Source organism: Loxodonta africana, chromosome 3 (genome assembly GCF_030014295.1).
Source record: "Loxodonta africana isolate mLoxAfr1 chromosome 3, mLoxAfr1.hap2, whole genome shotgun sequence".
NCBI classification, from domain to species: Eukaryota; Metazoa; Chordata; class Mammalia; order Proboscidea; family Elephantidae; genus Loxodonta; species Loxodonta africana.
In genome coordinates this window covers 212,890,620-212,903,069 of record NC_087344.1, presented here as the reverse complement: position 1 = coordinate 212,903,069, position 12,450 = coordinate 212,890,620, and the positions used below count along the sequence as shown (strand labels likewise).

Genomic DNA, 12,450 nt, shown 5'->3' with positions numbered 1-12,450 from the left:
TTCCTTGCAAGGTTAGTCAGGAGACAAGCTGAAATACACCAAGATATAGGATCTTAGAATAGAGTTTTTTAAAAACCAAAGCACAATAAATCCGCTTCCACAGAGTACAGGTTTTAATCCCTCCTCAAAATAAAAATCTATGAACTTGAAAGAACAGAAAGAATTTGATAGCATTTAATTATAGCAGATTTGTGCTGAAAAGCTTCTTTTGAAGCCTTTGCATCTTCCCGGTGTTTCCTGAACTAGCTAATGTTAGTTATGCTATAGCAACCGAAGAATAAAATAATGAGCATTCTGTTAAATAAAAAAATAAAGGCATCGGTTTATAACAGCATGTTAATTTTCTTTGATTCCCTGATGACGAAATATGTTTCTCGACTGGATGTGATTCTCATTTCTCATCTGAATCACAGGGAGTCATGTACACAAAGCCACAATTGGTTGCAGTGCCACTTTGAAATTTAAAGAGTGTCACTCTAACGCTTGGCTTCGTACTTTAAGCGAGAACCATAACAGGTGTGAAAAAAAATGATGACAAGGGCAGCCTAATTTAAGTTTTATAAATTTTAGGAAACGTCATCTTTTTTCCTGGTTTCAGAGACTTTTTCAATTGTTTTAAACACAATTTTCAGATAACAGTAGTGAAAAGCTGAGCCCCCAGCCCGGGACAGGCGAACCAGTCTTGAGTTTGCACTACAGCACAGAAGGGACGACTGCCAGCACCATAAAACTGAACTTCACTGACGAGTGGTAAGTTAACGCTTTGTAAAGATGTAGGAGGGTTGTAACAGATACTCGCTTTTAGCTCTTTGTCATCTTTATGTTTGTTGGTAAGTTAATGCTTTGGAATGGTGTTCTCAGCCTTGTAGGAGGATTGTAATAGATACTCACCTTTATGACTGTTTTTTGACCGTTATTGTTATAATGCATTGGATCTCAAACTTCATTGTGTTTTAGAATCACTTGGAGAGCTTGTTAAAACCCAAATTACTGAGGCCCACTCTCAGAGTTTTTAATTCAGTGATTTGGGGTGGGTCCCAAAAACTCGTGTTTCTAACAAGTTCCCAGGTGATGCTGATGTTCTTGGTCCTAGGATATTTCCTCTGATTGAAAACATAAAAAGTCAGACTAATTAATTTCCTATAGACTATTAATGCAAAAATAACAAACCTAACATTTTGATGCTTTCTCAAGCATTGTTCCAAACCCGTTGCCGTCAAGTCAATTTTGACTCACAGCGAGCCTATAGGACAGAGTAGAGCTGCCCCATAGGACTTCCAGGGAGCGGCTGGTGGATTCAAACCACATTCCTAGATATATGTATGTGAATAATTTTTGTTTTTAGTTTTAAAGCATAATTTGAATCGTACTGAATGTGCTGTGTTTTCCCCTGCATTGGTTTGACTTTATAATATATACTCCCATGTTATGACTTGCTTTTCGTAAATATGATTTCAGTAACTGCACAGCCTTCCATGAAATGGATGTATCATCATTTATTTAACCATTTTCCGTTAGTTGGGCAATGAATTTGCCATTTTTTACCAATGAAGATTATAATGAATGTCTTTGTTTACAAAGCTTTTTCCTATCATCAAGATGATTTCTTTGAGATATGTTTCCAGAAATAAGTGATATGTAGTTCAAAAGATATCGCCAAATTGTTTTCAAAGGCGTTTTCTCTCATTCCATTTCTACTAGCATCATTTGAAGACACGTTTTACTGCCTTCCAGGCCAGTGTTTAATATGTCCATTCATTTTTATTTGATTACCAATAAGGTTGCAGTTTCTCTTTATATTTATTTAATGGTTGTATAGGTTCTGTTCTATGAGATTTCTGACTATACTGTTTATCTAGTTGAATCTTAAGAGGGTTTTTTTTTGGGGGGGGTCACTTTATATGAGATTTTTATGTTCTTTCCACTGTCTCATGGTCTTTTGATTGAGACAGCATTCAAAAAATTTTTCTTTCCATTTCACTGGCTTCCGTTTGTGGTAATGTGTATATGTATTTTACATTAAAATAATTGCTTACATAGAATTTTAAAATACTATTAAATACCGTCTATGTTCCAGAGAGACTATTCTAGACACTGGGAATATGTCAGTGAACAAAATAGACCAAAAAATTTACCCTGGTGGAGCTTACATTCTAGATGTAGGTGACAGATAATAAACATAAAAAATCAGTTAACTGTATATTGTGTTAGAAGGTGCTAAGTGCTGTGGAAGAAAACAGAGCAGGGTGAAGGTGGTTGGGCGACCTAGAGAAGGGAGGTAGGCATCATTGAGAAGGTGGGACATTTGGGCAGGAACTTGAAGGATGAGAAGGAGTAAGCCATGCATTACCTGGAGGAAGAGCATTCTAGAAAGAGAGAAAACCAGTGCAAAGGTCCTGAGACGGGAGCAGACCTAACGTGTTCAGGAATCTTTAAGGAGACCACAGTATAACTGGAGTAAAGTGACCCAACGGAAGCATAGCAGTAGACAAGGTTAGTCAGGTAAGTGAGGAGGATAACAGATATCTCTGGCTGCTCTGTTGAGAACAATAGGCCGTAAGTAGAAGCCAGACCAGTTAAAAGGCTATGACAGCAAGCAAGGTAAGAGACAGTGGTGGCTTGGGCCAGGATGTCAGTAATGGAGGTGGTGAGAATTGGTTGGATTCTAGATATATGTATATAACACATATATATAAATTTGAAGGTGAATCAGTGAGATTTCTTACTGTTTGACTTTAATATTTTAGAATCATGATCCCTACAGCCCTTAGTATATTATTTAAAATGACAGGAGGTCTATTCTGTTACCATGTTAATGTACAGAAGTGGCTAATTTCTCATAAAGAAATGTGAAAATTTTCCAGAAAAAATTTGCTAGTTCCACTCTTCTTTTGAATGTTTTTTCCTTCTCTGAAACTGGCCATGAATTATATTCTCCCATTCATCAATTTCTTATCATTTTGTTGTCCAAAAAGTCATTTTTTTCTGGTTGTGAAAGCATTCAATATTCACTGTTAAAAAAAAAAAACCTACACATTCAAATTTCTCTGCCAGTGTGGTATCTTGCTTTTATTTTCTTTAGGATGAATGAGGCAATAGAGCATACTTTAGTAAGAGCCCGACTCTCTGACATCAGGCAGGCCAAGGTTCAAATTCTAGCTCTCGGACAAGCTGTTGAACTGTTCTAAATCTCGGCTTTCTCTCCTGTAAAACGGGCATATTTAGAACCTACTTCAAAAGTTTGTCGTAAGGATTTCATGAAATCATGCAGCGAATGTCCATAGATTTGGCACATTACTGGCACATGATACCCATTGCCATCAAGTCGATTCTGACTCATAGCGACCCTATAGGACAGAATAGAACTGTCCCATAGGGTTTCCAAGGAGCGCATGGTGGATTTGAACTGCCAACCTTTTGGTTAGCAGCTGTAGCACTTAACCACTATGCCACCAGGGTTTCCTGGAACATGATAGGCCCTAAATAATTCTTAGCCACAGTGATCATCTTTTGTAAACTGTCTTTTTAAGTCCTTTGCCCAAGTTTTTTTTTTTTTAAACTGTGATTTAAATGAAGGTTTACAGAGCAAATTAGTTTCTCATTAAACAATACACGTATTGTTTTGTGACATTGGTTGCCAGCCCCACGACACATCACCATTGCCAGATTTCCTGTCTCTACCACCCCACCCCACCCCCGCCTTCTCGACCTTGCCCTGGGCCGGCTTGCCCATTTAGTCTGGTATATGTGGTTAAGCTGTGGGTATTGTTGTTGGTTTTTTGGGCCTGTCTAATCTTTGGCTGAAGGGTGAACCTCAGGAGTGACTTTAGTACTGAGTTAAAAGGGTGTCCAGGAGCCATAGTCTCAGGGGTTCCTCCAGTCTCTGTCAGAACAGTAAGTTTGGTTTTTTTTTCTATTCCTGCTTCATAATTATCATAACTTAAACATTGAACATTTTATATATCGTAGCTTTCTTAGTGAAAAAAAAGAAAGATTCATATATCACATTGACTTCTCTTTACAGAAAATAGGTATGTATTTCTTCCTGATTAAAAAGAAATACATTTTCATTGCCAAAAAAAAAAAAAAAAATCAGAATATAGAGAAAAGTATTAAAAAAAAAAAATCTGCAGTGATTCAACTGAGAAGACACTTAACACTGATACACATCCTTCCTGACATTTTTCTCTGCTTATATACCCATAAGATATCCATTCTCATTAAAAGTTACGCCATCATGTGTACATATATACTTTTTTAAAAACCGAATTAACTTCCATAATTAACCTAAAAGAGCTTTTGTAACATATTGGCTGGCAAGAAGTCTATGATATTTTGTGTTTCTTACTGGGTCACTGTTATTTGTCTGTAATTAATGTTTGTTTGTTTGTTTTCAGTTTCTGTAACTCTTTCTTTTTCTTATTCACATTTATTCTAGATTTAAGAAATTGTCACATTTCTATGAATCTAATTTTATTCTCAGTCAGATTTTTATAAATTTTCTCGTATTTCTTTCCATCTCAAGTCCTTTCTTCCACATATGCCATGATTTGTCACAGAGTGATCATTGAATATTATTTGTCTAAATTGACCTGGTATCCTGCCAACATGACAACAATTGTGAGGGTGGCGCAGGACCAGGCAGTGTTTCATTCTGTTCTACATAGGGTCACTGTGACTCAGAACCAGGACAGTACCTAAGAACAAGCATCCTGCCAAAAGTACTGACAGAATTGTGGTCATCATCAGATGGGCATTAAAACTAAAGCAGAAAACATAACCTTGTCTTCTACACAAAATCACCAAGTCCAATTACCTGCTATATTTGAACAACAAGCCAGAGCTAGACGAGATCCACAGAGAACAGTTCAAAAGACCAAAACAGTGGCCAGACTTTTGTCCAACTATTAATTTAAAAATAGCCTGGAACAACAAAGTCTGAAAGGGCAAACGATCAAAGTCTATAAAACTGTGAAGGGTTTGGAATGTGGTGAACCATCTGTAGTAAGCACAAAAGGGAGACAGTGTTAATTAATTAGGTTAAAACTCCATGGAGAGACCTGTAGAAATACGTACAGGTGATAGAGGCATTAAAGCAGTAAAGAAGCAGTCCTTTTATATTTTTTTAATGTTTTTTAAAGATTAATGTGTGTTAAGAGTAGTCATCTTGATTCTTTCAAATGTTAATGTACAATTACTATTAAAATAATAAACCGTAAGCGTTTTGTAGTCTGAATTATTTGATGCACTTCTGTAGCTGTAAAATATAGAAATTGTCCTGTCAAGTTTTGGTAGAAACACTTGTTTTGATGCTAGGAGCAGTACAGCCTCAAGTTCTAGAGGAAATGGCGGCCACTGCAGGTCTGAGGTTCAGGGGGAAGACTTGGCCCCGCAGAGCTCGGTGCGGCCACCAGAAGGAGACGGTGAGACAAGTAAGTTGCTATTTTGCTTCTGTCATTACAAAACCTCAACACTGGGTATTCACCTGTTTTTCGGTTCTGACTCTGCATTTTTGTTTCTTGTTTCTAATAAATTACTTTTACCTCCATAGTCCAGCTATTACTATTGATAAATAGATGTTAGATGCAAAAAGCAGGGGCCTTAAGCAGTTGAGAACGGGAATTATAGTGAAGTACCACAATTCGCCTCCATGGACATAATGACCAAGATAGGTCGTTTTCATACTCTAAATGTAACATGTAAATGTTAGTTTGAATTGTCTTTGCCATTTTTATACTTAGCAGCATAATCCAGAGTATTGGTCTTGATTCTCTGGAAGAGTATAAGTGATTTATTGGGCGGGGAGGGGCGGGGGGGTGGCGGGCAGCGGTGGAATCTAAACAGGTTATAAATGAATCCTATTTCATACATGAAAGTGCCATTTAGGAAATTTTTCAGAACTCTTCGCTGTATTTTCAAGTGACCATTATATGAAATACCCACCCAAAAAAAACCAGTGAATACAGTACCCATCAAAAAGCCTGGGACACAGTAGATGTTCAGTAAATGCTTGATAAATGAAGGAACAAATGAATTTTTGCTCCTAATTGGACGTTTGCTTACTAGAGAGTTGTCTTCCACGTATTTAATTCTTATAAATCTCTGTTATAGTAAGGTACCTATTGATTTGATAAGAAATTTTTTTTAAATGGATTAGTTTTCTGGCGGAATGGACACGAAAAGAGAGAGTGGAGGGAAAGAGTGGGCTGTAATTAGGGGGAGAGTAATTGGGAGTGTGTAGCAAGGTGTATATGGGTTTTTGTGTGAGAGACTGACTTGATTTGTAAACTTTCACTTAAAGTACAAAAAAATTATTTTTAAAAAATGGATGAGTTTTATCAAATGAATAGGTATCTTAGAATTAAATATGTGTAAGACCGCCCTGTGATAAGCAGGTGTCCAATTAGAAGCAAAAAAGGCTGATCCTTAATGGCTCTTGCACTTAAATCCCAGCGATAAGTATTTTCAATGACCAAAACAGAATTTATAACAGGGTTGTTTTACTGTTTATGGTAGTTTGGGTCGTACCAAATGCATGGCAACAGGGCAGAATAACTCGGTTTTAAGTTTAGACTTTGAGAGTGTTAGAAGAAAAGCAACACCAGTAATGTCCACCATAAGAAACAATCCAAGGTAGAGATTCTTCACGTAAATTTCATGCAAGTCCATGCATAGGCTTTGGGAAGGGGCAGTGGGCAGAATTGTTCATCCATTCGCTGATAGTGTTTATGCAATTTTGTGTACACATCCAGATTTGAATTGTACTGGGGGTGAAGGGTTTGTCAGTGGAATTTGTGACTCAGAAAGGGTTAAGAACCACATATCCTTTTTTTCTTATCCCTAGGAAAGCTGATGTATAAAAATGGTGTTTATTTTTCTTTAAAATTTTTTGATTTAAGGATATTCTGGTTTACTTCCAGAAGCTCCTGAGACATCATTTGAAGATGTGACAAAATATCAGGAAGGTGTATCTGCAGAAAACACAGTTGAGAACCAGATAGTTGTAGGTGAGTTATCTTGCTCTTTAGATAATTGCTTCATTTGGAAAAATAAGGCTTAATCTGAGTTAGTCTCTCCAGACTCAGAGGCCGTTTCCAAATAGATGTATTGTGGAATTTTTTCTCCTTCTAGGGGAATTAGACTTCATAGTAGAAAATGTATCAATTTTCAAAGTCTGTGTTAGGTTAAATAATTAATGCTGCCCACGTGACCGACTGTTGCTGCTTTATTTTCTGACAACACAATCAGATAAGCTCACATCTGAGCCATTGGATTCCAGCTCAGGAGAAAGGAACGACCTCTGTCTTGATAGCCCTTGTGGGGTTCCAGAAGAATCCATTTTATCTGAAAAAGGCAAGGAACCAGGAACTTCAGATCAGCTTAGCACTGAGAGTGCTACCAATCAGAATATCGCCAGTCCTGACCCTCAGTCCCAAACAGAAGCCACTGGGCCATCAGTCCATGAGGAAACATCAGCCAGGGACTCTGCTCTCCAGGACACAGATGACAGCGATGATGACCCAGTTCTGATCCCAGGTGCAAGGTACCGAGCAGGACCTGGTGATAGGTTGGTAAATTTTTAATTAATATGAACTATAAAAAACATAATTCACAAGTTCTTGTTTAGAGTCACATAAGGGAGTCTCTTCATTTTTGACAGTTGCTTCCTCTAAGTGTCTCAGTCATATAAACTCACAGAAATTTTGAAATTGTGAATGATTTCACATATTACATTCTTTGAGCAAACTGTGCAAAAGGAGAATAAAAATTCTTCCTTGCTCTTTGTCTCCAGCACTGAGGCTTGCTCCTCAATTTGCAGATCAAGGGAAAGGAATGTTGGGAATGACCAACAGATTATTTGTGAATTCCAGGGGTGTTTAGCTTTCAGACTGCCCATAGGCAGCCTGGCCTCAGCCTGGCCTTTATGAGTATTTTTTTGATGTTCTGTTTTTTCACTTTTCTATTGGCCATGGATTAAAGTAATGTGATGTTTTTTTCTCTTTTTGAGAACATGATATTTTTCTGTGATTGCTACTAAGTGACTCAATTTAGAAAATGAAAAATTACACCAATTAACAAATATTAGAGATACAGTGAAGAATTGAATTGCCAGTATGTTCATACCTTTTTCCATTTCTCATTTGATGTGCTCCTGAGGATACATTTATTTCTTTTTATTAGCTAAAATAAATCTTCTAAGTATATTGCACTCTGTGCTTATAGAAAACTATTTCTGTTATTAGTACCATCATATTTCATTGTAAATTCTGTCCTCTTCTAGTGTTGTCTTAAAATTCTATTTCAAGCAAGAATGAAATTCTGTTAGAACCATGTCGTACATTTCTATGCTCAATATGCTGCTATTTATAAAATCATTCTGACATATCTGCCACCTGAAACAATATAATGAAAAGATTAATTTATCTCTAAAGAGTAGCCGTGTTGTATAGTGGTCAAGAGCACAATGTCTTGGGATTCACCACTTACCAGCAGTTTCCTTATTTGAATCGCTTAATGTCTCTCAAAGTTTCAGTTTCCTTATCTATAAAATTTGTTTATGATTATCTAGAATTGTTGTGAGAATTAACAAAAAAAATTACTGCAGAGCCTGGCTCACATAGAAAGCACTAAATAAATGATAGCTGTATTAGACAACCAAGATATTCTGTGTGGCTACTTTTAATTGAAAGGAATTATGATAAGAATGGTTGTAGGGATAAGGACTGACAGAGGACAAACAAGAATCCTGAACAGTATAGCTTGCAGTTCAGTAAAACTGCCTTTTCTTATCTATGTGAGAATATCAGCCTTCCTTTAGTGATATTTGGGAAGTGTTTACTTTGTAATGGCACTATTTTAAATAGAAAACAAATGACCTGTCGTTGTATTTGTATTAGAGATTAAACATCTTCTCTTTCCTTGTCACTCATTAGCCCTCAGCAGTCTCAGAATATATTTTAGACAGGTAAAACTTAGTTCCATTTCTCTCCCGACCCCAAAAGCCCCCCTTAGAATATCATTACCACTTGACATATGCAGATCGGGTTAGCAAGCTTAACCCAATCTGAAAATCAAACTGATGGTTTCCAGAAGCCGGGGTGGAGAGCTAGGTTCTGTAATTAATTTAAGCGTGTTACTTTATGGGTTTTTTACTTTACGAGCTTCTATTTATATTAAAGTGGACATATTTCCTTTTTTTTTTTTTCCCTTGTACTGAAGTAGCTAAACATAATACCAAGGTCATAATTAAAAACAAAATCGAAGTATCCAGTTTCTAGTAAAATGTAGCATATCACTGTCCAAGTTTGTTTAAGTAAAAAGTTATGTTTTTTTATAGTACAACGTCAACAAGAAGGCGTGGGAAGAGGGAGGCCCTAGAGAATCCAGAGCTAATAAATTTGTTATCCTTAGTTTGGAATATCAGAAACTGTAGCATCTTTCTAGAGCTGTATCATTTATCATTTTCACAGTACTTAAATGTTTTATGCGCATTGGAGATTCTCCTTTGCCTTAGGAAGCCCAGGAACTGAGCCAGACTAGCAGAATCTTTTAGAGGAGAGATGACCAGAGACAGCAGCCTAGAACTGGCCCCACTTCACGCGTGTGCTCTCGAATTCATCCTTTGATGGCTAGTTCCAGATTTGAATCCATTTCAGGGTGCACATTTGCTTCCCTGTTTCTTTCCTTAAATGTCATTTAACGTTCTCTATACTCAATGCAGTACATACTCAGTGCAGGTCATTAGCCTTAGTTTAACCAATCTATTTTCTGTTTTATTTTATAGGACATAGTAGTAGACTTACTGAAGAATAACAGAAGAATAATAACAATTCTTACCCTTCCAGAAACTTAGTAGTTTATTGAGGGAGAGAGGACAGATACACACGTCATTTATAACAACATGGAAAACATTTACATAAATACACAAAATTAAATACTATGCTATATATAAAGATGAACATGCTGAGGTGATACTAAAGTGATTGTAGTGATTATTTTACAGAATTATATCATTTTTTTCTTTGAGATTTACCTTATTTTTTCCTAGCTGTTTGCCAAAAATTTGCAAATGATGAAAAATCTTCCTTCTGACTTCTACCTAAATAATTTTTCTAGTTCCTGACTTTCTTAGGACCATCTTGATTTAATCTTTGAGTTACCTATATAAAAACTGTACTTTTTAATATTTCTGTACCTTTCTAAGAGCTCTTCATCCTTAAGACTACTGCCAATTCATCTTCTAAATTTGAAAGGATAGGTATGTTCATTCTAAAGACAGAAAGTTTAAGAATTAATTTTGCTTCTTAAGAGCATAAAACAATCATTTACCGACTTGTAATTAGACATGTGATTTTCAAGAATTTCTGGTTCCAAAGGGGCAAAGTATTTAGAAGCTCTACTATAAAAATTACAATACCATTTGGTTCTTAGAGTCTGTGATAGCATTCCCAACATTGAATGAAATGCCAAACTAAAAGGATGCAAGTCTTAAAGGTCCCTTCTTGCTGTCATTTGAAAAGCCCCATCAAAATTAGTTTGATTAGGATAGACAAATGGATCCAAAACTAAGAATGGTAAAAGTATATACTTAATTAGATCTTAAGAATCATTAGTGGATCTCATAATTTTTTGGCCCCAAATTTAATTCTTAAAATGACACCTAAAAAGTTAATAGCTAAGTCATTTTTAACACACATCGAATAAAAATACCAAAAAGGTCCTTGTAATGCAAAGTTATATATATATATATATATTTTTTTTTTTTTTTTTAAGATTTGCATTCTTATAATTTGGTTAAATAAGTATGATCCAGGTTTTTACTTTTGACCCAAGAACAGCAAGCATGAGAAGGAAATGTCTTAGAAAATAAAGACCTTAACAACTAACATAGATACTTTAAAATGGAATGCTCTTTTTTTCATTAACTATAGCTTGTCTCTGTATAAATACAGCTGGGACTCTATAGCAGAGGTCAGGAGACTTTTACTATCCCCCTCGGAGAGTAAATATTTTGGGCTTTGCTGGCCAAGAAGCAAAATGGAGGCTGTTATGTAGGTACTTAAACAACCATTTGAAAACCCTGGTGGCGTAGTGGTTAAGTGCTGCAGCTGCTAACCAAAGGGTCAGCAGTTCAAATCCACCAGGCGCTCCTTGGAAACTCTATGGAACAGTTCTACTCTGTCTATAGGGTCGCTATGAGTCGGAATGGACTCGACGGCACTGGGTATACAACCATTTAAAATGTAAAAACTATTCTTAACTTGCAAGCCATTAAAAAAAAAAAATGCTGTCAGCTGGCCGGATTTGGTCCGTGGGCCATAATTTGCTAATCCCTGTTTTATAATAAATTGGTTTTATAGAGAGTCATGGTAAAATGCCTCTACTGATAGAAATCCAAAGTTTGAAACAAATCTGTGAATCACCGTACGTTTGAGTCCCCTTTAACTTTGCCTAGGGCAAGAACATTAAATGGAAAATAAAATACATAGTCAAAAAATGTACTTTCTAATTGTGATATTTTAAGGAACAGTAAATCAAATTAGTATTTGTATCCCCTAGAAGTTTTAAATACTGGATTTTAGAAATGTTAAGTATGTGCGTTTTGAATAAAATTTACCTCCAAACCTGCCTTTGGAGAGTGATCAGGTTTTCTGTTTAGGTGGTTTTCATATAAACTGTTTTTACAACACTAAATGTATCTCATAGTAAATGGTACCTGGCTGGTAGCTTTGAAGAACTGCCAAACCCAAGAGGAGAACTAAGAATCACTCTGAAAAAAGACAAGGCATCCGAGTACGACTGCAGAAGAAAGTCCTCACATAGTTGGGACTAGACTTTAGTTATAGCCTTAATTAAGGTGCTCTGATGATTCCTCCCCCCCGCCCCAGAAGATTAAGGATGTTAATCCAATATTGCTGTTAATTGATTTTTTTTTTTTTTTAAGAAGACTTCTTATTTACATAGAAATTTTGTTTTGTCTAACTACTCTGGACTCTGGAACGTGGCCTTTATTTTTAAAGCCAGAATTCTTTGCGTATTATGAATTTGCCAGAATCTACTCATTTTAATTACTTTTTCAACATTTATAATTATTCTAGTTTATTCTCTATCGAAGAAAATTGCAGAGGAAAAAAAACAGTAATGAAAGAGAAAGAACTGGGCTCCTAAGGAGCTAAAAGCCCTGTCAGTCTTTGTTTGCTTGTTATGTAGTCTAAAATGGTTAGAACAAATGAGTCAGCTCAAGGTTTAATTATTTATTTCCCAAAGAGCAACTCAGCCTCGAGGAGCATAACGTGGGTGGTCCGATAGATGTTATTCGTAAGTCAGTTCAGTTCCCCACGCTCTGATCTATTTTAAAAAGAATAGATTAAGCTCTAATCTGTTTTAAAAAGTAAAAGGTATTAAGTGAAGTGTCTTCCTTCCAATCTGTCTTCATTAAGGGTTTCTGTT

The 12,450-nt window shown here is 36.1% G+C and overlaps 1 protein-coding gene across 5 annotated transcripts in view; it reads left to right on the top strand.

Moving 5' to 3' along the window:
* Positions 1-12,450, top strand: part of DCAF6 (DDB1 and CUL4 associated factor 6) — a 163,529-nt gene that overhangs the window by 117,639 nt on the left and 33,440 nt on the right. For all 5 annotated transcript variants that reach the window (XM_023554274.2, XM_010594985.3, XM_010594986.3 and 2 more), the window contains 4 exons: positions 633-750; positions 5,317-5,432; positions 6,921-7,007; positions 7,249-7,567. In XM_023554274.2, the coding sequence (XP_023410042.1) occupies positions 633-750; positions 5,317-5,432; positions 6,921-7,007; positions 7,249-7,567 (640 nt within the window). The remainder of the gene's footprint in view (positions 1-632; positions 751-5,316; positions 5,433-6,920; positions 7,008-7,248; positions 7,568-12,450) is intronic.